Source organism: Platichthys flesus, chromosome 8, assembly GCF_949316205.1.
Source record: "Platichthys flesus chromosome 8, fPlaFle2.1, whole genome shotgun sequence".
Taxonomy (NCBI): Eukaryota; Metazoa; Chordata; class Actinopteri; order Pleuronectiformes; family Pleuronectidae; genus Platichthys; species Platichthys flesus.
The window spans coordinates 19003174-19025362 of record NC_084952.1 but is presented as its reverse complement, the minus strand read 5'-3'; the positions used below and the strand labels follow the sequence as shown (position 1 = coordinate 19025362).

The following is a 22189-nucleotide window of genomic DNA, read 5'->3' as shown; positions in this document are numbered from 1 at the left end:
GGTCGAGAGCACTTTTATGGTAGAAAAGTTTCAAGCCTTTATTTACAAAATAATCTGAAAACAATCCTGTTATATTGCATATTCTTCTTTTTGCTCCTTTGCAGTGTGAGATGTGCTGCAGAGAGAAAGATAAGTGTCCCAGTTGTTTTCTGACGCTGAGGCGGGTTAATAAGTCGTGAACCTACAACTTCAACACACCTATATGGAAGTTCAGGATACTAATAAACAACACAGCATCTATTAAAATATTTTAGTACATGCGACTGGTCTAAGAAGCATGACTCTGGAAAGCAACAAGAACAAAATTCAAGGGCCAGAACTACAAGTGAAATGAACCCCACTGGAGAGAAACGTTAAAAACAAATGTTAGTTTTCCTCCCAATGAGTAAAAGTTATAGTTTTACTTAATTTAATACAACACTTAAACTCTAAAAATCCTTAACTTCAATTAAAAATTAAATCTTACCCTCAGCAGAGCAGTTCAGAGAAGTTGACTGTTTTTCTTTTAATGCCTTTTCATTGTTTTTATAGATCTGGTCAAGAGGCAATTTCCTCCATGTTCATATGTGCTTGTGTCAATGAGGGTGTTTTCATGCACAAATAAAAATACTCAACATTCCCCTCAATCAAAACCCACCGTATGCATCTTGTTACATATATTAATATACAACTATTCTGAGCCTTTTCGTGAAAACAACTGAAAAACAGCAACAACAGAGGAAACATGTTTCAGCACAATACACCAGCTTGAGACGTCTCCCAGTGGGATTAGAGCTCAACAATATTATCAACAAATGAAAAAGATCGTAATAACTACTCATCTGCACGTGAACACACTCACAGAGAAGAACTCCCTTTCTCACCAACAGAGAAGAAGCGCAGTGACGTGTCGTGTTCAGTGTCCGGAAACTAGGGCAATAAATTAAAACTTTTAAAAGATAAGAGTGCAGCTACTATTAAGGCTGAGCCTGGTGAGAACCACTGCTATGATGGTAAAGATTCACATGTTCGCGATGTCAGACGGGAACACAGACGAGGCAACAAAGAGGAGAGAGACATCGGAAACATTTTCAGCTTTCCATATAAAATCAGGTTAGAGCTTTTAAAGTGCAAATTATTTCTACAGAACATTTCAGGAAAACTAAAATCCCATCTCTTCAAGCATGTCAGATGTGACGAAACCAAAACTCACACACAAACACACACAGCAGCACGTGGTGAGGGCAGCTGTGACTTTTGGCTTTTGACCATCATAATCTAAGATGAGCAGAACCTATAAGAGACAGCTCACTAAACGAAGTATATATGTTTCGTGGTCTTCCATTTTTATCGTATCCGGAGTGATGTCACGACTGCTGCTTGTTAGCCTCCTCTTCGTAAGCATTTCCTGTTCCGTTCTGGACGTAGGCGGAGCCTGAGCCGAGCCCGTACAAGTGACCACAGTACTTTGCATCGTCGATATGATCCTCAAAGAACATCTGTAGAAAACAATGTTAGAAGAACGTGATACTGAGCACAGACACATGTTCAATCCATATGATACTAATTAAATGAGTCACAGTATTTGATAATAATAATAATTACAAAGACATATCTTACTTGGTGCGTGCAGTGTTTTTTGCCACATGCTCACACTACTGTGCGCGCTCACACTATCGTGAGCTACGACCTGTGTGCTCTGTAGATCATAACATTTTATCCATTACACAATCAGACCACACTCTTGACTCTGAGGAGTGCGTAAAGTTTCAGTGTATAAAAAATAAAATTCCGAGCTAAGACTGAGAGAGAGTGACCAGGGAGCTTGTTACCGCTGCCAAAGATGATATGTTTTGTCTGTTTGTTTGTCATATCTTTTTCTGTCTGGTAGTCGGAAGATTACTCAAAAACTACTAGCTGGATTACTACGAAACTTTCAGGAAAGAACACATTCAGTTTGTCTGATCAAGATCAGGGGGCAGATCCAGGATTCCCCCCGCCCCATTTCTCTAACACAGTGAGAACAAATCAGACATGTTTAGGGGACTGTTGGGCCTTGTCGGAGGTCTATACTCTACCAAGTGCCTTTCCAATTCTGACACAAAACCACAATGTCATCATATTAATGTATAGGAGTGCATATACCCACCTCCCTCATCTTGAAGAAAGCCATGCCTGTCAGTAACGAGTCGGAGCCGGCCTGATGCTGTGGCCCGATCCTCTCCAGCTCCAGCTGTTCAGCTACTTCCTGAAGTCCGCCCTGAAAAGGAAAAAACACAGCCACTTACTCACGAGATCAACACTTGAAGTCAAAGGAAAAGTTGAGGGCCACACTCAAGCTTTGTATTAATAAAACGGCTGTAATTTCTACCAAAGTACCTTCAGGTTTTTACAACTTTTCATGAGGTACTTCACGTCATAAATGACCGGGAAGTACAAGCGAAGAATCTCGAAAAAGTCCACCTCCTCCTCCGGCAGGTTCGCGTTGGACAGAAACTTGATCAGGTAGCCAAAGTCATAGCCGCTGCAACACACACCAACACATGCACACAACTTAACCAGTCAGAAGCCTGACTGGTTCCTTTTCTTATGGCATACCAAGCCACATGAAAGGGCAAATAACTACACAAAGATCAGATATCACTTTTACTAAAACTAGTATTTAACAGTGGCTAAAAGAAAGTTCATCCACAAAAGATCAACACTGAATTCACAATTAGGACAAATTAAAGAAATACAGCTTCAAGAAGAAAACCAAGAAGATAAACAACAATGACATTAGAGCCTGTTTGTTTAAGTTTGTTCTAAATACCTGAACAAGATGACAGTGATGTTTGAAACCTAAGCTTTGTTTAATATCCAGAGCCTGGTTATCTTTAGCCTCAATTGGCCATGGAGACACAGTGGGAAACTGAGTGCGAAATGAAGATGTTAAGCAGCAGATTGTAAATGTAAATACTGGTAATTGAACAGCAATTTTAACAGTAAATTCATCCTATGTTATTTTCTTAATTGTGGCAAAACAATCACATTTCTGCGTAACATCTTAGCTCTTATTACGACAAAGCAAATAAAACAACTCTTTTTTGTTTGGCTGCTGACAGCGCAGCTTCTAGAGTTCACATGTTGCAGTCTAGATACAAAAACAAATTCGTTGCCAAAGCAGAATACCTGTGAAAAGAGAGCCACTTGACCCCATCACAGAGCACCACCCCCGAAGTCATCAGCAGCTCTGCAAAGTAGAGCGTCTCGATGCCCTCGTCCTCGTGCTTCTTGAACTGAATCCCTGAAGTGGTCAGGAGCTCGATGGAGTCCTGTGCATACATGTCCTCTCTGATGAGACACACCGCGCATACCACACAGTTACTATTCATATTATAAAACACACAAGATAAAAATGGAGAGGCAGGTGAATGGCTTAAAATGCTGGCTTGTGTTTTGTTGGTGTAAAAAAGGGCTGAAATACTTTTTCAGCTTTTTCAGTGACCGCGACAGGAAACTCATCTTACGTGAGGTTAAACTTAAAATTGAACTGCCACGTTGATGTCCCTGGTGGATATTCCCCTTCTTCGTTCATAAACGTGAGGCCCAGCTGGATTATCTTGAGCAAATCCACATTGCAGCGCAGTAGCTGGTACTGATAGTCAGCGTTGCTCCGGAACTCTCCGATTGGTCTGGCTACTACGCCCGGAAACTCTGTGTCCTGTAAAGAGACAGTTTATTATGCACAGTGGAGTAAACTAGAATGGCACTGGAGCTCCACCGAGGTCCAACAGTCCCCTAGGAGTCAATCAAGCTGCACAAATTGCACACACTCAGAGAAATCAGTCCCTTAGACATGCCTGATACTTTTAAATGATCGACACCCTGGGATAATTCCCTGGAAAGTCAAATTCCTGCACCAACATTTAATGGCATCTTCCGTGAACCATACTTCCTACTTCAACTGGGCCTTTTGTTATTTAATTTATCCCGTAGTTGCTTACAAGCAAACAAACCAACAAACAAATGACAGGGGGGAAAACATTAACTCCTGGACTGTGGTAAAAATTCCTGATACTGATATCAGCCAATACTAGCTCCTCATAATATACGTCTTAACCGTGGATTGATAGGTGGTCGCCGGTCGGCTGTTTGGCCATTTGCAGTAGAGAGGATAGGATTGCTGTATGTTTTATGGTCTCTGTTCTCCAGGAGACCTCTAATGTAAATTAGCTAGTACTTCACCCTGCACCTGTTACTGCATTATAGTCTGTAAACATGATCAGTGCATCATATCACATTTCTTTTCTTCGCAATGATATTGAAGGAGACAACTCTCTGGATGGAAGGGATCAACTCCCCCCCAGTCCCCCCAAGAAGTCCGCCCCTGCAAATACCGACACATCTGTGCTAGGCCACTACAGAATCCGTGAGACCGATATATTGGGCCATCGACAATGGACGAAAATGTATCAAACGCTGTTGTGTCAGACTAACTGTGTCTACGGGTTCTCTCACCATAGCGATGTAGTTGTATTGTCGGATGACATGTCTGATCCTCTTCAGCTCCTCCTCCAGGTTGTTGGCCCAAACCTCACATATTCTTTGGCTGTGATCCACAGTAGCTGCGGGCATAGTGCCACTTCACCATGCAAAGAGAAAAAGATAGACGGTCAGTTCATAGACTGATCCCTGTACGTGTTGACCTGCGATGGACCAAATGTGGCAGCCATTGAACACATGATCTCCAGATACACGGCATCTGGTCAACAATAGATACATACCCTTATAATAAGAACTGCAGGAAACAACATGCTGAGGGTAGTGAAGAGGATAAATGAGTCTCTGAGCCGTTTGCTCTTCCTCCTGCTGTGATACTTTTATATAGAGCTAAATGAAGTCTTCATATTAGCACAGAGGCAGACAGAGACAGACAGAGAGAGAGAGACAGACAGTCACACAGACAGAGAGATAGAGTGAACGACAGAGAGAGAGACAGATAGAGAGTGAACGACAGAGAGTCACACAGACAGACAGAGTGAACGACAGAGAGAGAGAGAGAGACAGATAGAAAGTGAACGACAGAGAGAGAAAGAGACAGACAGACAGAGAGAGTGACAGATAGAGAGTGAACGACAAAGAGAGAGAGAGACAGACACAGAGACAGCAAAGGGCAGAGAGACAGACAGAGGCTGACAGGCACAAAGAGAGATAGAAAGAGAGAGAAGTAGACAAACAGGCAGACAGAGAGTTAGACAGAGGCAGAAAGGCATATAGAGAGACAGACAGACATAAAGACAGAGAGAGATACACAGAGAGATAAGAAGACAGACAGAGAGTCAGAGAGAGAGAAGCAGACAGAGAGAGACACAGAGAGAGAGAGAAATAATCAGACAGACATACAGACATAAAGACAGAGAGATAAGAAGACAGACAGAGAGTCAGAGAGAGAAGCAGACAGACAGAAAGACAGAGAGAGACACACAGAGAGAGAGAGAGGGATAAGCAGACAGACAGACAAACAGATAGACAGAGAGAGAGGGAAGCAGACAGACAGACAGAGAGATAGAGTGAACGACAGAGAGAGAGACAGATAGAGAGTGAACGACAGAGAGTCACACAGACAGACAGAGTGAACGACAGAGAGAGAGAGAGAGACAGATAGAAAGTGAACGACAGAGAGAGAAAGAGACAGACAGACAGAGAGAGTGACAGATAGAGAGTGAACGACAAAGAGAGAGAGAGACAGACACAGAGACAGCAAAGGGCAGAGAGACAGACAGAGGCTGACAGGCACAAAGAGAGATAGAAAGAGAGAGAAGTAGACAAACAGGCAGACAGAGAGTTAGACAGAGGCAGAAAGGCATATAGAGAGACAGACAGACATAAAGACAGAGAGAGATACACAGAGAGATAAGAAGACAGACAGAGAGTCAGAGAGAGAGAAGCAGACAGAGAGAGACACAGAGAGAGAGAGAAATAATCAGACAGACATACAGACATAAAGACAGAGAGATAAGAAGACAGACAGAGAGTCAGAGAGAGAAGCAGACAGACAGAAAGACAGAGAGAGACACACAGAGAGAGAGAGAGGGATAAGCAGACAGACAGACAAACAGATAGACAGAGAGAGAGGGAAGCAGACAGACAGACAGAGAGAGACACACAGAGACAGACAGAGACCAGAGAAAGAGAGCAGCAGACAGACAGACAGACAGGCCCCTTCAGCAGTTAGCAGTTAGCAGCTAGCATGCTACAGGCTGAGCGCTGCTGCACATGAGCCGGGCAGTGAGGCACTCAGGTCGGAGGCTGGCTTCACCCTCAGCAGCACTTCTCCTGCGGACCGGCGGCTCGACACATGGAGAAGAGTGTGTGCAACACGTGAAAGACACGAATAGCAGCACACACACACACTGTCACTCACACATACACATATATATATATATACACACACACAGGTATATATATGTGTGTGAGTGTGTGCAGTGGGCGCCACTTTGCTCCAGCAAAGCTCCAGGAGCCTGGATCACTTACCGTTCCCCCGCCCGGGCGGCTGTGTGTTTAAAGCGTGTGCTATCTGGAGACTCGTACTTTGTGCTACGTTACTGTGTCGGGGCTGTTCCGCTAACTTTTAAATAGTTTATATGGAGCATTGTATCGATGTCAACCCCCGGCTGCCATCATAGCCGAGCCTACAACACTGCGTCAGCACGTAAGGACAGACGTGATGCGCGTGTGTGTTTGCTTCCACGTGAGTGTATCAGCAAAGATTAGGGACGTTCATTTGAAAATCATTTCGATGTTAATATTTATTTATATGATTCCAATATTAAATCCACATTTTAATTTACTGAAATTTAACTCATACAATTTGAAATGCTTCCATAAAGCATTTGAAACTTTATCAAATGAATACATCAAATTGAGTATTTCAATTGAGAGCATAAAGCCAGGGTTGGGAAAATAATAATTTAACCAAATCGAAACAAATGTCCTAAAAATACCTAAATTCTTCTAGCATATTTGACCATGCAAAACTGATCTGAACGGTTGCAAACTTTAAAAAGCACAATCTTTCTATGAGAACATAAACACTTTAATTACAGATTGACCACATGTGTTTATCCCTTTTCGTTTACTTCATTTCTTCTTTTTGTAAGTATACATGTGTATTGAATTATATCCACTGCATTTTCCTATGGTTTTTAATCGCTCAGTCTTGTTGATATTGTTTTATGTAACCTAACTCAAATTATTCAGTCGATCAGCAGTGTCAAGTTTCTCTTAATTTTTAAATTTTCCCCTTGATGACCTAATTGGAAGCTAGAGGTCAGAACAGCTGGACAGATGTTCATCAACAACAGAGATTGAACCTGTAGTGAGGAGAAGCTTTTGTTGCTACTGACTAAACCTGACTGATAACACCAGAGAAGCTGTTTTAGTCCTAATTATGACAATTACAACAATACACTGACTTCTTTTTTAGTTGTACAGATAAAGATAGACCAAATTGCAGTAATACACGTGTGAGCAGAACAAAGGGAAAGTGGAGGGCAGTGTAGAGCAGCCAGACTACTGTTGTAAACAGAACATTTCATTATTATCAAACATGTCAGACATGTTTACCTGTTTGGCTTTAAAGCTGGTGAGAGGAAAAGCAGAATAGAAAACGACGAAAAACAAACAAAAAGACTTCAGTGTGATCAATAGATAATCCAGAAACTTTGAATAAAACCAACATGATCTGCATGGCTGGATATCAGGAAAGATATATAAGAATGTGTTTTTAGAAATTGAATAATGTTCACAATGAGTAATTACAAATATTTGACTGATAGTATTATATTTATTTATTGATTACCACGAGAACATTGACACAACTGATACAACTTTGCATTTCGGTCATTATGACAAATTTGGCTCTTTCTCCACCAGAACAAACACACAGTAATATAAAGCTCTTTCTTTCACACAAGGTCAAACTCTTGTACAAATAAAAAAAATAACATGCATCAAAGAAAGATTACATTAGTCAAAAAAATAGTTCAAAAGTACAAAAATATTCTTAACATGCCTCGCAGGATAACCTGTACTTTGTTCGTTTGCAGTATTGGAGTGCACCTACAGAAATGTGTACTACACTAGACATAATCCTAATTCTACAAATGGCACACATATTCAAAAAAACAGTCACTAATCTGCGTCACTCAACGGCAGAATATTAATGTTCACACGCTCTCGTCTGCTCAGTAGTTCTATCCTCGACTCCACTTTATACCTGCAGAATATTTTCCCTTTGGTAAAACATTTGGTTTGATCACAACAAATCTAGGGTTGAAATATTGTGGACAAGTGTTTTTAGATTGGTCACTGTTTTAAGTAAAAATTCAGAGCTTATCAGTCACAACTAACCAGTGGTTGTTGTAGTGTAATGACCACAAACACCAGCTGAGGTCACTGTGGTGTGCGAAGTGCGTTTATAACATGAACTGTGGGACTGAAACATGGCGACACTGACCTATAAACTTAACTTTGTGTCGAAGAGCATCACAGCTCGTCTTTCAGGTCAGATGGAAATCCTGAACCCAGGCAGTCTATGAACAGCAGTGACCAAAATGTGCAACATCCTTAAGAACAGGGTCGGACAAAATGATCAAAACCCTTAGCAGGAGATCAATCTTTTTGAATAATGTTTTTCTCCCCACAGCTTGTTTATTACATTATTGTCAATGTTTCATCAGTTTTATGATGTTTCTATTTAAAAATGTATCAGCATTTTTTTCTAATGGGAGCTGTGCCAACTGACTTTTATTGCTTTATAAAATTTATATTGAGTTCTCGGCACGGAATCTTTTTATAGCTAACAATGCTTTCCTAGTTGGAAATAAGGCTGTTGTCATCTACTACTGAAGCAGTGTTTAACGTTTACAGTGTTTACATTCTAAAGCAAAAATGATGAAATGACGTGTATGGAAATCCACAGTAAAAAGCAGTCATACTTCTACACCAATGTTACACATAGAGACAAATGTTCAGGATTGTTCTTAGTTTGCTTTTAACTTAAGGAAACTCTTTTTAAGATGACATCAGCATCACCCCTTTTTTAACTATCTATGTTGATGGGTCAAGTCTGCTGTCAAACAACATACATGACACTGAACAATATTCAACTTTCATATTACTTTCAGAATTTCTTTCCCTGGCGTAAGAATGAAATGTTTCAGCTACAGCAGACAACTTTAACTATTATGTATATAAGTGGCAAAAGGGAGAGTCCACCGCACAACATGCAAACAAAAGTGCAAGTCAGCTGTGTAACCCAGTGCAAAGACTTTTCACTGATGTGAGCCAATACCCAGTTGACTTGGTGAATGTACAGGTGGAGTTTGTTCTGCGGCCTCCAACCACACGCTACATTTGCTCAGGCAGCAGAGTAGGTAGCCTCATCTGAGTCTGGATCCCTGGTGCTGTCCTCGCTGAGAGGTGAGCGACAGCTCAGGTCAGCGATCCCTGACTCCTGGTCACTGCCGTTTGAGAGGTTGGCTTCAGAAGTTTTGTTCAGGTCCTGCGGCAGGAGGATCAGGCTGCTGTCTGGTGTTTTCAGCTGACCAGGGCTGCTGGTGATGAAGTCCCCAGTGTAGTCCTGAGGGGTGTTGGCCATGGTGAGATCATTAAGGAGGCCCCATGCTGTGGGGCTGTTATCACAGGGGGTTGTCTTCTGGGTGACTCTCCACACATGCTCCTGCTCCAGTTGAGCAATTTTCTATTGAGAACGTAGAACATAAAGTATAAACATTTTCAATGAGCAGGACAACCACTGGAGCAGTTTCTTTTCTCATGAGAAGGGAGTGGGACTAGCAGTTAGAAGCGACAGCGCTGGTCCTACCTGTTTGTGTGAGGTCAGCTGCTCCTCCAGCTGCTGCGTCTCCTCTTGGATGGCCCGAAGGTAATCCTCTACAGACTGACGTGGATGCATCCCTTGGTCAAAATGATTGTACAGGCCTCTCCAGAATCTATACAGAGCAAGTTTACGGATAAGATGAAGACCCTTTAACCCCTACAGAAGCTTCACTTTCAGACGGTGTATTTTTCTTACAATCAGAGGGCAAGTATTTAACTTAGAATTGTATTTCAAACATGAGTACACCAGATTTCAAACTAAGCTGTGTTTTAGTTGCTGTTAGTGATAACCTACTTGAAGCAGTAGGGGGCAGTAGAGGGCCGGAGGAGCCCCTGAGTCTGGCTGTGGTCCGGCCTGTACAGGGGGTTGATGAAGTCTGCGCGGTTCATCCACAGATAACTCCACAAAGAGTGAGTCCTCTCACGCACTCTGTGAGACAAATGGCAGATTGAGAATACAGAATAATCAGTTAATTTTGTTTTGTTTCCAGTTGTCTTAACTTGTACAAGCCCAGTGACATAAAATACTACTGGCTGTCCCTTGTCCTCAGTCGTCACTCTTCTTTCAGACCAGATGTCTGAGCTGTGAAAAGGAAAAGAAACTGATGGCAGCAGCAGCAGGTTTAAATCTCACCCCAGCTCGATCCTCTCCCTCTGGTTGTTGCCGATAAAGTTGCCGAACTGGCAGGAATAGATGTGGCTGTGAATGGTGATGAGGAACCTCTCGTTGAACTCAAAGGCACAGGGGAACTGCTCCATCAGCTGCCACACGCACTCCAGGAACTGGTCGATGACGGGAGACACCTCCTTGGGGTCCCCGACCAGGTGGTTGCACCTGGAGATGAGTTGGGTACAGTTAGATCAAAACAAAGCGTCCACAGATCGCCTTATGTTTAGAATCACACCTGTGGGTGAACTTGTGTCCAAATGAGACCCAGTCTCTCTCGATGAGGACCTAAGTGCAAATCAAACAGAGGGAAGATGACAGTTTTTGAACATCTTTAATTCCAGGGGGTCATGATTAAAGGATCAGACATTGTGCACAGTCAATCCCTGCAGAGTGGCTGGACCTTTTCACTGTCTGTGTGGCTTCATTTTATTCTGACTTCAGGGGCAATTCCCAAAAAGCAAGACACTGCATTTCATATTTTCCAGTGTGGCTCTTTTCGGATTCCATCTTATCCTTCACAAATCCAGCTGATCAAAGAAACAAGCCTTGCAGGCCCAGTGAGGACGACTACCAACTACGATATATTTATATGATACAGTGAGTGACAGTAACAGTCTAGCAAAGAGAAAGATTCAGTACGTACCATGAGTCCTCTGAGGGTCCTGTAGTAGGGATCCAGCAGCACACAGGCCACTGAACACACCTGGGCTGTACGGTCCCAACCGTCTGAGCAGTGAACCAAGACACTGACACCCTCCTCTGCTACAGCCTGTCACACACAAACACACACACACAAAGAAACTCAGGGTGGTGAAGATAAACAATGGTTAGAAGGCAGTTACTTGTTAACACATTTAAGACATATCATTATCATATTTCATCTACGCCAGACAGAGATGTGAATTGTTATCAGAATACCAATATTTGCCTAATGGGGATTTGGTTTAATGTCTGTTAAGACGTTAACACTCAGATGACGATTCAAAAAAAGTTTTCTCTTTCAAATCATGTAGCTGAAATGTTATATTAGAAATAATTCAACATGGAAAAAAGTTTTCTGCCAGTTATCCTTTTGTAAGATAATATACCCAGAGAAAATCCTATTTATCAATTTGCAGTGAATATGAAATCAATAAAGTCATTATCAATAGTTTAGCTTCCTCAGGCGTTGACCCCCAAACCCTGAAGGTCTAAAAGGTTTACAGTAATCTGTTGAGTTTTTGTCCACACTTAGCACCACAGACCAAAGTCCTACAAATACCCACATTTGTGTTTGTGTGCAATGTTCTTATTTACAAACATTTTTTTTTAAGCACAAAACCGATTTTTTCTTGATCGTACAATTATCCTGTGGCACATGTCAAACAAACCATAGTGAAAAGGTGTATACAATTTACATACTCTGTATTTATTTATTTTATTTTTCTATTGCCTTTGTCCATTTCTTTATTCTCTTGTCTACCTCATTCTTATGTGCCTGTGCAGCAGTAACAATTTAATTCCCCTGGTGTGTGGATCTTTAAAGTTGTATATCTTATCTTATGTTAAATCAGTGCCACTGCACTGAGGCTCATTACTCCGCTGGTCAACCAGTGACTTTGCTCCTCCGATGTTTTTTACTCACTTACACTTAGAATAGCTCTTTATAAAAACCTGATGATTCATATTTATGTTCCTGAATAAACTGGACGTCGCTTCTTCTAAAACAAAACTTAAAACACTGTGTTGAGTAATAACTTGTGGGAGGAACATCTGTCTCTGTCTGTGTGTGTGTGTGTGTGTGTGTGTGTGTGTGTGTGTGTGTGAGTGTGTGTGTGTGTTTGTGTGTGTGTGTGCACCTGCTTGTCTCTGTCCCTCTTCACTCATGAACTGACAATGACAGGGAATACTCACCATCTAGTCCTATATTCTAAATACAATATATACAATTATCAATCGATGATGTCGGATCCTGACTCTGGATCGTTCTGCTCAATTTAACCCGGGGGGCCTAACTAATTGTTTTATCGCCCAGCCCTATATGTTGTATGATAACGTGTGAGGCCAAATTCCTGCTGCTGGTTTTATGCTATTCCCCTGATGAACACTGGGAGGCGCCAACCTGCAGTAGCAAACCTATCAAACCTGCCAGTAAATGCAAGAAAGAGTGCTAGCAAGCAAATCTGGATGGCAACCTTCAATTATTCAACATATGAAAAATAAATTTCATACCTGAGATGTTATAATTTCTCCAGTACTGGTTACAAATGCAACAACGAGCTGTAGACTCGTCATGTGTATGACTCAATAATGAAAATGGATGTAACAGGACGGAGTCAGAGAAAGGTCTGGAGTCTCTGCTGCTGCAGTTTGGGAAACTAGGCCGATGGATTTGTATTTCACAGGTAATGAAATACCCCTCTGGTGAATTGCAATTTTTGAGATGGTGACTCAGATACCAGAACCTTTTCTGTTGGACAATAGATTGAGTTGAACTGATTGACCCCAACCACAGCCATTCCCTGACCTCAACCACTTACTATCTAATGTAATTGACTGGTCGAGGCTGAGAGCAAGTAGTTTGATAACAAATCAATGCTACAGTCATTTTTGGCAGCAGGGGAATTGTGCTCTTGTTTGAGAAGACTTCAATAACAGTGGTCTCGGCACCACTCGTGAAGGATACAATACACCCTCACTCCCAGACCCACACACACCTAAGCTAATATTGAGTGCAGTGGTGAAGCAGACAGCAGGGATTAACCTCCAGACTGACCTTGGCGATGAAGATGCCTGCATCCAAAACAGCTTTGATGTGCTTCAGCCAGCCTGAGCCTTCCAGGCCCTCCAGGAAGTTGGACATGGAGGGGGAACGCAGCTCACACACTGTAACCACAACACAGCTGTCTCACTGGCAGGAAACATGGAGCATACCTGATCTCCGGACTTTATTAAACTACACGTTCACTTTCATTATAAAGACAACATCCATGACAGTGAATTCATGGGGGAACCTGTGTGGAAAATATGGGTCACAAGGTTTTTCAAAAAACTAACTTCCTCTCAGATTCTCATGTGATGGATAATTTGGACCCCTGTCAGTAATAATTAATTTAGTCACGCATTTGATCCAGACTGAAATATCTTTCCACTTCTTTTAGGATTCATTTTGCAATGGAATTTTTTAGAGACATTCATGGTCCCTATAAGATAAATCAAAATTAATTCAGGGACCACCAGAACATGCTGAAAAGCCCCGAAAAAGATGGTGTATCATGATAAGCAAAACATTTGCCTGCTTAGATTAGCCAGTTCAGTCTGAGCCATTGAAAACACTGTCTCCACCATGTTAGTGGATGAGACATAGACCAAACAAAAAAGTACACATCAAATATATTTTGCACTGTGCTGGAATCCCAGTCTTGTTATTGTGCTTTAAAAAATACTAATGCAACGTAAAGCCATACTCAAACACAATAACACAATTCAGAAAAGATAATTAAATACAAATCCATTCCTGTACCATAAGGCTCCCTGCATTATGTTTGCTTATCTTGTAGAAAGCAGAGCCTACATTTATTTTTCCGTCTTCAGGGTTCAACATAAATATTTGCGAGTTCATGGAGAGGCAGAATGACATGAAACCATTTCTACGCAGCTGGAATTGTATTTGCTGCGGACAATTTATCACATTAACACTCAGAATTCAGACCCTGTCCTCACTCATTAAGGCGCTCACAGAGGTGACAAAGTGGTTTTCGCTGACAATGCATCAGTTTGCTGACCTGTAAAAGCACAGCAAGGCCACTGGCAGGAGGGCAGCCAGGTGAACAGGTTCATTCAGCCTCTGGTTTTGTAACACAAGAGTTTACTTCCACTCAGGAGAAATGCTTGCGCTAATGCTGCCAGGCGGGGGTCTTCTAAATCTTATTGAAGTGTGTGATGGGGTAGAGAGAGTCCGGCATGCTCCGAAGGGCAGGCACTGTGTCTCCAGCCTTTTAAGACTTCCCTTGTGCTACCAGGGGGCAAAGAGTTATCACAACTAAGAACAGCTATAACTTTTCAGACTTCAAATCACATCATTCTCACGCCCTCTTTCTCTCTTTGGGGGATAAGGTCTCGGATTGTCCACTCTGGGAAGCCAAAATAGCTCAGAAATAAATTCCAGATGGATTCAAAGTCTTCCTCGGAGCACCCCGGCATAATACCCAGAAATTCTCCTGTGGGCTCATTTGAGGTCTGATTGCAGCACAGTCCAGTCTGCATGAGTGCATATGAAAGCCACAGGGGTTGCATGAGGTCCTGCCTTGCTCTAGTAATGGAAGAAGCAGCAAATTTAAACAGGCACTGCAATGCGAGATGTGTGATATGAGGACATTTCTGACTCAGTGATAAAATGCACATCTGTCACATCTGTCTCCAAACGGTGTCCATAGGACATCAATTTAAACTCAGCGTGAGAACATGATAATTACCTTCTAGCATCTTTTGTTGGCTGTTTCTCATAACGTGGATATTCTCGATGCCGATGAACTGGAATTTAATGTTGGAGTAGTTGTCTTCATTTTCATAGCCTTTTCCTGCAGCTCGGTTTGCAATCGCATTCAGCTGGAAAAACACAAGATTGGTAGTTTTAAGTGTAAAATAATACAAAAGTATGGTATCACACAAATTATATAATTTTGACCATGGTTCAGTTATCAAACAACCAGGATGTTTTCAAATGCTTTTGCTGCATGCAGGACCAGCTGGCTGAACACAGTTTGGAAAATAAAGGCCACCTGAACACACAGCATCGTACTGTAGGACTTGTATTTTCACAGGGCACAAGGGGCTCACCTTAGGCCTGGTGTCCACCACATACATGAAGTCGCTGCGGGGATTGGACCTCAAGATGGCCTCCAGCATCTGTTCATCCTCCAGGCACCGAGCGCTGAAACCTGACAGAGGCTGGCTGCTGCGGCAGATGGCAGCCTGGTAGGAGGCAAGAGGTTTCATGCAGGAATGTTTACACGCCCAGCAGTCGATTTTAAGTAAAATTATTATTTTGCACGACATTTAGAGCAAAATATGAAAGGAAATCCAATATGTGAGAATCAGGACGAATACAAATTCACAGTGCTGTATCTTCCCCTGAATGTTTGATTTAAATGAATCAACCACACAGTTTCTCGTATCTACATTTAGGAGTCACAAGGGAGAAAGCCAGAGGTTGCTGCGTGACTCTCCCTTCTGGCTCATGAACTTGAGTGGAGTCCCTCTGTAGGAGCTGACCTCCACACCCAGGACCATCAACCCTGGGAATCTGACCTTACACACATAAAGCACTCCCAACTGTCCATTCAGGGATTAATAGGACAAATGATGAAGGTTCAGGCTTACCATTTTATAAAAATACACAAATATGAATCATTGTAGCCGAGTTGTAGACGGTGACAATGATGCATATTCTGATGTAATCGCTGACTGGACATTTGTCTTGCTTTTCCCCTCATAAATATTGTCATATACCTCTGATGTGATTTGACAATATTAGCAGCGACAAACAGCTACAGAACTAGTAGTCTGCTCATGGGGAACAAATTTATTAAAACCGTATGTTGTGCTTCGTTTTGCTTCACATATTTTCGCATTAACTGTCCTTGTGACTAGAAATTAGAAACCACATCCAGAGTCTTGGGGATTCTTCTGTACCATCAGTACAATATCAGATTGGGGCTCAGGTGGGGCAAGATACTGAACCCCTGATTGCCTGTGATGGACCATCAGTATTGAGTTTGTGTGATTGAGGAGTGCTCTATGAATGTGTACAGGAGTGGATGAATATAACCTGTGGTTTAAAGCCCTATATGAATGCAGACCATTTACCATTTCAGGTTTAGTGTCTATATCGGATGTGTAGTTGGAAAATGGAATGAGGGGATATAAATATTTAAGGCCCAACAGTTAAACATGGCAAGAAAACATCTGCGGGCAGCATCAGTGACTCAACAGCAGTGGCTTCATGTTTACTTTGGGGCTTCATGACTTTAAAATCTGACTTTCTGTCTTGGAACTTTTGTGAAGCCAAGTTTAGCTTTTTTTAAAGGAAGAGTGATACTGAGAATTAATATTGATTTCAATAAAAAGTAGCAGAGCAGGGTTTGCTAAAATTATGTTATGTGATATTTCCATCCATCCATTATCTACACAGTTAAACCAGTTAATCACAGGGCCAACAAACAGAGACAAATTACAATGAAAACTCAGATTCACACCTTATTTCTTTAATTAACCTAATCTGCATGGTTTTGTAGGAGTACCCAGAGAAAGCCTACAGACACCAACAGGGAGAACATGCAAACTCCACATGTAAAGAGCACGGCTGAACCAGTAACCTTCTTCCTGTGAGCTGACAGTGCTACCCATGATATTGTTAAACCAAATACATTCAGTTCATACCACTCCTGTGTTAATCATAGCATTAGTTATCGTGAGAAGCATATGGAGAATAAAGAAAAAATGTACGAAGTCGACTTACATGATTTTCTTTGGAGTAGTACGACAGAGTGGGAAATCGGCCTCTGCTTCTGAACTTGGAGCTCCCTACGATGATCGGAGGTGAGGCAGACTCAGGTACAAAGAGGTCAGCAGGGTAAGTGTCACTCACCTTGAAAAACATAACGATACAAAAAAGTAAGCAACCGAGATCCGTAGGTTACATAGTAAACGTTGTTCTCTATTATGTCAAGACTATCTCTCCACCCAGATACTGTACATATTTCATATGCGAAGAAGCAGAGCAGTCTCAGAACCCCAATCACACTACCAGTGCTCTAATGGTGTACCCGATGAGCCAGTGCTACAAAGAAACTATTTACAATAGGTACATTGTTAACACACCCCTGAGCTTGCAGGAGGGTCAGACACTGTCTGCAGCCATTTCATGCTCCGGCGCAAGGGTCTACTTGGAGCGTCGCTTGCTTTGCAAGACGCCAAGACCCGCAACCACAGGGGTGAAGGGCCAGTGGAGCTAGCCCGCCAGACACAAGGCTAGTGACAGGTTTTTGGTGGCAACCAAACCCTGGCCACTGAAAACTGGGCCACCGGATCTGTTGGGGGTTTGGAGACCATAGACAATACCTAAAACTGAGAGGCATGCAAAACCAGCTCCCCATACCACGCCAGTTTCACGCATCAGCGGGCACCGCCATGCAATATGCCCTCTGTGCGCTGGATGACTGCCAGAGCTTCACAGTGCTTTTCTCCTTTTATCCTGTCAACCAACCCACACACGAGAGGGGACAGCAGCCCTGAGAGGAGCCGAAGACCAGCTCTCACCTGCACCAGGCAGCAGATTTAAATGCTTTTGTGTCTTGTGAATAGATCTCTAAATTGTATCTCTAATCTCTGCTGAATCCACGTCTGAAAAGGTCAGTGGAGAAATCTGAGTAATCACGCACATCTGGGATTTATATACTGGTGCGTGCCAATTCTACCGGTGTGTCTTAAATAATTATTCATGTAATCTGCCAGGTGGGGGTCATTCCCGAACATATGGAATATGTATTTGTGTGGAGAGATAGTCTCTGTATGATAGAGAAGTCCATATTTGGATGGAAAGCTGCAACTGGTCATCGATGTCGGCTCAGTGACCTTGTAGTGTCGATTGATGGGGGAGAGCTTCCACAGGGAGTTTGGGAGGCCCATTCTGCTGTAATCAGACTTTAGGTCAAAGAAGTCCCATTCCTGCCGCCTCTCCTTCTCGTCAACGTTGGGCTTGTAGGAGAAGCAATACAGCTCAGCGTAACTCACTGCAACACACAAGACACGCTCTCAGTTTAAGGTTTTTTTTGCAATTAGAAAGAATGAAGTGTTGCAAAACAGAGAGAAAGGAAAAGTAGAGGCTGAACATGGCTGCATTTTGAAGTTGACACAGATACTATGGAGAAAACTACTTATGTGAGAGGCAGGATGTTTAATCCAACACATGTGTAGCTGTAAATCAGCCACAATAATAATGATCCTCTGCCGTATTGACTGGGCTCTAATGTAAGAACATCACAGAATCAGTCCTCTGCTGGTGTCATACCACTGCTCACCTGGCTGGGAGAGACGCTGCAGTGACAGGAGAACATCCTGACACTCCCGCTCACGAGGGATGACAATATGAAGAACCTGGAAGTTCTTGCAGTGGATGAGTAGAGCAGATCCTGAGGCCGTGGCGGCGTGTTTCTCCACACTGCACACCAAACTGTGAAGCACCTGGAGTGAGATCACACAGAGACAAGAAAATACTTTGATACCTCTGCCAAGGAGGTTATGTTTTCATCTGTGTTTGTTTGTTTGACTGTTAGGATTATGCTGGACAGCGCTCACTCATAAGTGTGACTTGTGTTTCAACAGCCCTCCAGTGAAAAATTTGACTGTAGAACCGCTTTGTCCTAAATGACAATGCAGTCCTGATCACCCAATGAAAAACACAACTTCTTCTCCTCCATTAATAGCTGCTAAAGACATGACTCAGATATATTGCGTTCTCGAGAATGGGATAGACAGAAGGAAGGACGTAAACCCGAAAATATAATACCTCTAGGCACTGGCCGTAGTCGGCAAAATTAGGACTAAAGGATTTATTACTCCAAATAAGGAGGATACGCTTTCATCTGTTTGTTTCTTTGTCTGATAATCAGCAGGATTACACTACAGGATGGATTTCCATGGAACTATGCATGGATGTGGTATAGATCAGGGAGGCACCCATTCAATTTTGTTGTGGATCCGGATCAGTCGTGAGATCTGAATTATTTTTTGAATTTCTGTAACATAGCAGATTTGGCAATTTTTTTTATTCTTTGTTGATTTCAAAGAGTGTTATTCATGTAGCTTGATGAAAACAACCAGGCATGTTAAGGAAGCTGGTATTTATGAGTGTGAGAAATTAGGTGTAGATCCAAATAGATATCTGGATGCTGTGAATGATGGTTTGCATAAAGGGACTGTCATTGTGTATGGTATCTTAATCCCTATATGTAGCTTAACGTGCTCATCATGATGCGTAGCTGCACAGAAGGTATTTGCAGTGTCCTAAGCTGACGATTACCCATGTTTCATTGCGCACCCCAGCCTCGTTCTCGACAAAGATGGAGTGTGTGGCTGTCAGGTAGAGGGTCCCCACCCTGCTCCTCCTGGGAGACAGTCTGTCCAGCAGCTTGACATTCTCCACCTAGAGGAGGAGGAACGGCATCAAACATGCTCAGCAAATGATTCATATGTTTGTGAAACAGATGCACTGATACACACACACACACGCACAAACACACACAGTGACATGTAGCTGATAGCGGCAGGAGGAGCCTGCTGCCTACGTGGCCCGACACACCAGTCCCCCATTACACTGTTTGTATTGTATTAATTATGCACATTAAAAGTGAATGACCCGCGGGGCACACATGGAGGTTGGTGTTGTGTGACTGAGGCTCAGTGGTAACATGGTGTCGAATCACTGCAGTGAGCTCCGCGGCTTTACCTTCGGTAGTCGGATGTGCTCCATCAGCAGCGGAGGGAAGAGCCGCAGCTAGCAGCAGTGCAGCATGTGAACGGCGGGGTGTCAGTGTGTCGTGGCCCAGACTCAAGGGTTCATCTGGTTCCTGCAGCAGCTCAGGTGAAAACCATAGGTGAAAACACACAGACGGTAAATAAAAAGGTGAAAAACCACCATAACATTGCTCTTGGCTGACCTGTCTTCACCACACACACCGCAGGGTCCTAAAGCCCGCCCGGTGCCAAGCCGGAGCTAAATGCTAAAGGTCATCTCAGGCTGCTGACCACATGTGTTTACTATCAAATGTTCCCCGAATGTGAGTAGTACCAGGTGTTAACTTCCCTCAGTTCAGAGAAACAAAGTGTCACAGCACATTATCCAGTCAGGAAGGGGTTTATTGTGATGCTAATCAAGCTAGTTTAAATGGATCTAGCGATAGTGGGAGTTACTTGCTGAAGATAATTACTTGACTGGTTTTTACTTAAAAAAATAAATAGATGATGTATACAGGCTGTGGTTTTTATTAGATTATAAGATTCATACCTGGGGTACCAGCTGAAATGATAATACACCTTTCATATATGCCTTTCATTAGAAGGGCTTTACAGCAAATATTACAAAATGAACAAGATAAAAGTAAAAGCACCACGTGAATAAAACTGAATCTACACATGATTAAAACCACTTGGTAATGACAGCTGACTGAGTGTAACAAAGATTTTCTTTAAGAAGTATTTCCCTAGCAGCTGCAACTTAAATCATAGAAGATAGAACAATAGCAGACCAGTCACAATAAAATAAATATTAAGAAAGCTCAAAGTGCTTAACAACAAAAACATTGCATAATTAAAGAAAACGTGTTTTGACCTGAACTTTGTCTTTTTAGTTTGGCCCATGCCCAATTCACTAATGTGGAGGATGTTTATGACTTACACTGCAACTAGAGATCAAGATGATTTTGCTTCTCTTTTGGGAGCTCTCAAGTCATCCATTTTTATAAACAGTGTATGGTTTATATGGTTAAAAGGTTAATGGTCTGTGACCATCAAAGAGCCTGTCATTGTGAAAAAAACAGATCAATATCTTGTAATGTGGATTTTATTATTTTATAATAAAAGTGATTTTTTTTATTACACTTTTGTGTTGTATCAAGATGTTTCCAAATTGTAACAATGCATACTTGTCATTATTTTTCAGAAATCAATTCACATTCTAATGTGACAACTAGCTTCATGCTTTGGTTTCTTGAGAATGGTGGAGGGGTCCTGCCCTCCTGAGCGATACACTGTAGGAAACACCTTTACAGAGGTAGGGGGCGTGTTCCCCACTTACAAATTGCAGTTGAACACCTGGCCCCGCAGGGTTGAAGATTGGGTAACAAATGTGACACATCCATCAGACTAGAGGAAGGGTGCTTCAAAGTCTGTAACACACTGTCCTATTTGTGTGTGCTGTGCTCTCTAATGTGCTTTGACATCAGCAGATCTTGTCCTATTTATTGACTGCAACCACCTATGACGTTGTGATGCAAATATTTAAAGACTGATGATAAGTGTCACTGTAACAGGCTATAAGTCATTGCATGATCAACATTGGCAATGCTGGATTTACCTTATCTGGTTGAACGGAGCATGCACAAAATATAAGGTGGACACTGTATAACTCAAGTTCTATGAGTATGTGAGTAGCCTTGCAGGCCTAACTGTGGTGGCCAGCTCTGTGCAGTGGCTGCCCCTTGATTGGCCTGTGAGTCTGTAGATTTGTCTCAGAGTGCTGGTGTGGAGGTAAGTAGAAAAAGTCCTGCCATATAACCCTGACCCTAACCCTCATGAACCAAATTTTGTCTTCGCACTTCTCATCATAATAAATGAGATCTTGGACTTGGTGTGAGCTGCCTGAGCTGTCACGCTACATCGCGCTGTTGTCCGCAACGTTTGTACCATCCATGCAGTCAGACGTCACAGCTTCCATTGCGGCAAGCAGTGCAGGTTATTCTCTCACATAATAACTTGTCTTTCACTCTTCAGCCTGTGTACCTGTCACTCTTAATCTGTTGTGCGTGACAGTGACCTTCATGCATTTGTACATATACCCTGTTACCGTCATAGATGGAATTAATTCTGTGGGAAACGCTGATAGGGTTTACTATATAGTAC

General features: G+C 42.4%; 2 protein-coding genes across 3 annotated transcripts; both read right to left on the bottom strand.

Annotated features, from left to right (window-relative positions):
• Positions 1 to 216: 216 nt before the first annotated feature.
• On the bottom strand, positions 217 to 6669 carry cnot7 (CCR4-NOT transcription complex, subunit 7). Of its 2 annotated transcripts, XM_062393662.1 has the most exons (8): positions 6496 to 6669; positions 4746 to 4776; positions 4480 to 4603; positions 3489 to 3682; positions 3151 to 3312; positions 2359 to 2503; positions 2129 to 2239; positions 217 to 1478 (listed from the first exon to the last, which is right to left on the bottom strand). In XM_062393662.1, exons 3-8 carry the CDS (start codon positions 4594 to 4596, stop codon positions 1347 to 1349), a joined length of 861 nt encoding a protein of 286 aa, XP_062249646.1. In that variant the 5' UTR covers positions 4597 to 4603; positions 4746 to 4776; positions 6496 to 6669; the 3' UTR covers positions 217 to 1346. The 2 variants fall into 2 exon arrangements, with proteins under 2 accessions (XP_062249646.1, XP_062249645.1); XM_062393661.1 differs by lacking the exon at positions 4746 to 4776 and having other exon boundaries at positions 6496 to 6668.
• Positions 6670 to 7787: 1118 nt separating this feature from the next.
• Positions 7788 to 20303, bottom strand: mtmr7a (myotubularin related protein 7a). The gene is made up of 14 exons (XM_062393783.1): positions 20019 to 20303; positions 19593 to 19715; positions 18592 to 18754; positions 18146 to 18303; positions 17031 to 17159; positions 15350 to 15484; positions 14986 to 15118; positions 13287 to 13396; positions 11175 to 11300; positions 10767 to 10816; positions 10496 to 10696; positions 10157 to 10291; positions 9848 to 9974; positions 7788 to 9724 (listed from the first exon to the last, which is right to left on the bottom strand). The coding sequence occupies exons 1-14, from the start codon at positions 20040 to 20042 to the stop codon at positions 9383 to 9385; spliced, it is 1956 nt and encodes a 651-aa protein (XP_062249767.1). The 5' UTR covers positions 20043 to 20303; the 3' UTR covers positions 7788 to 9382.
• Between the last annotated feature and the right edge of the window lie 1886 nt (positions 20304 to 22189).

Coding starts and splice junctions, on each gene's coding strand:
- mtmr7a (XM_062393783.1), bottom strand. CDS start 20,042: ATGGAGCACATCCGACTACCGAAG. Junction 18,755..19,592: donor GGGTGCGCAATGAAACATGG/GTAATCGTCAGC, acceptor ATCTCACTCCAG/GTGCTTCACAGTTTGGTGTG. Junction 10,817..11,174: donor GGACCCTCAGAGGACTCATG/GTACGTACTGAA, acceptor ATTTGCACTTAG/GTCCTCATCGAGAGAGACTG.
- cnot7 (XM_062393662.1), bottom strand. CDS start 4,596: ATGCCCGCAGCTACTGTGGATCACAGCCAAAGAATATGTGAGGTTTGG. Junction 3,683..4,479: donor AATACAACTACATCGCTATG/GTGAGAGAACCC, acceptor GTCTCTTTACAG/GACACAGAGTTTCCGGGCGT. Junction 3,313..3,488: donor AATTTTAAGTTTAACCTCAC/GTAAGATGAGTT, acceptor GTGTCTCATCAG/AGAGGACATGTATGCACAGG.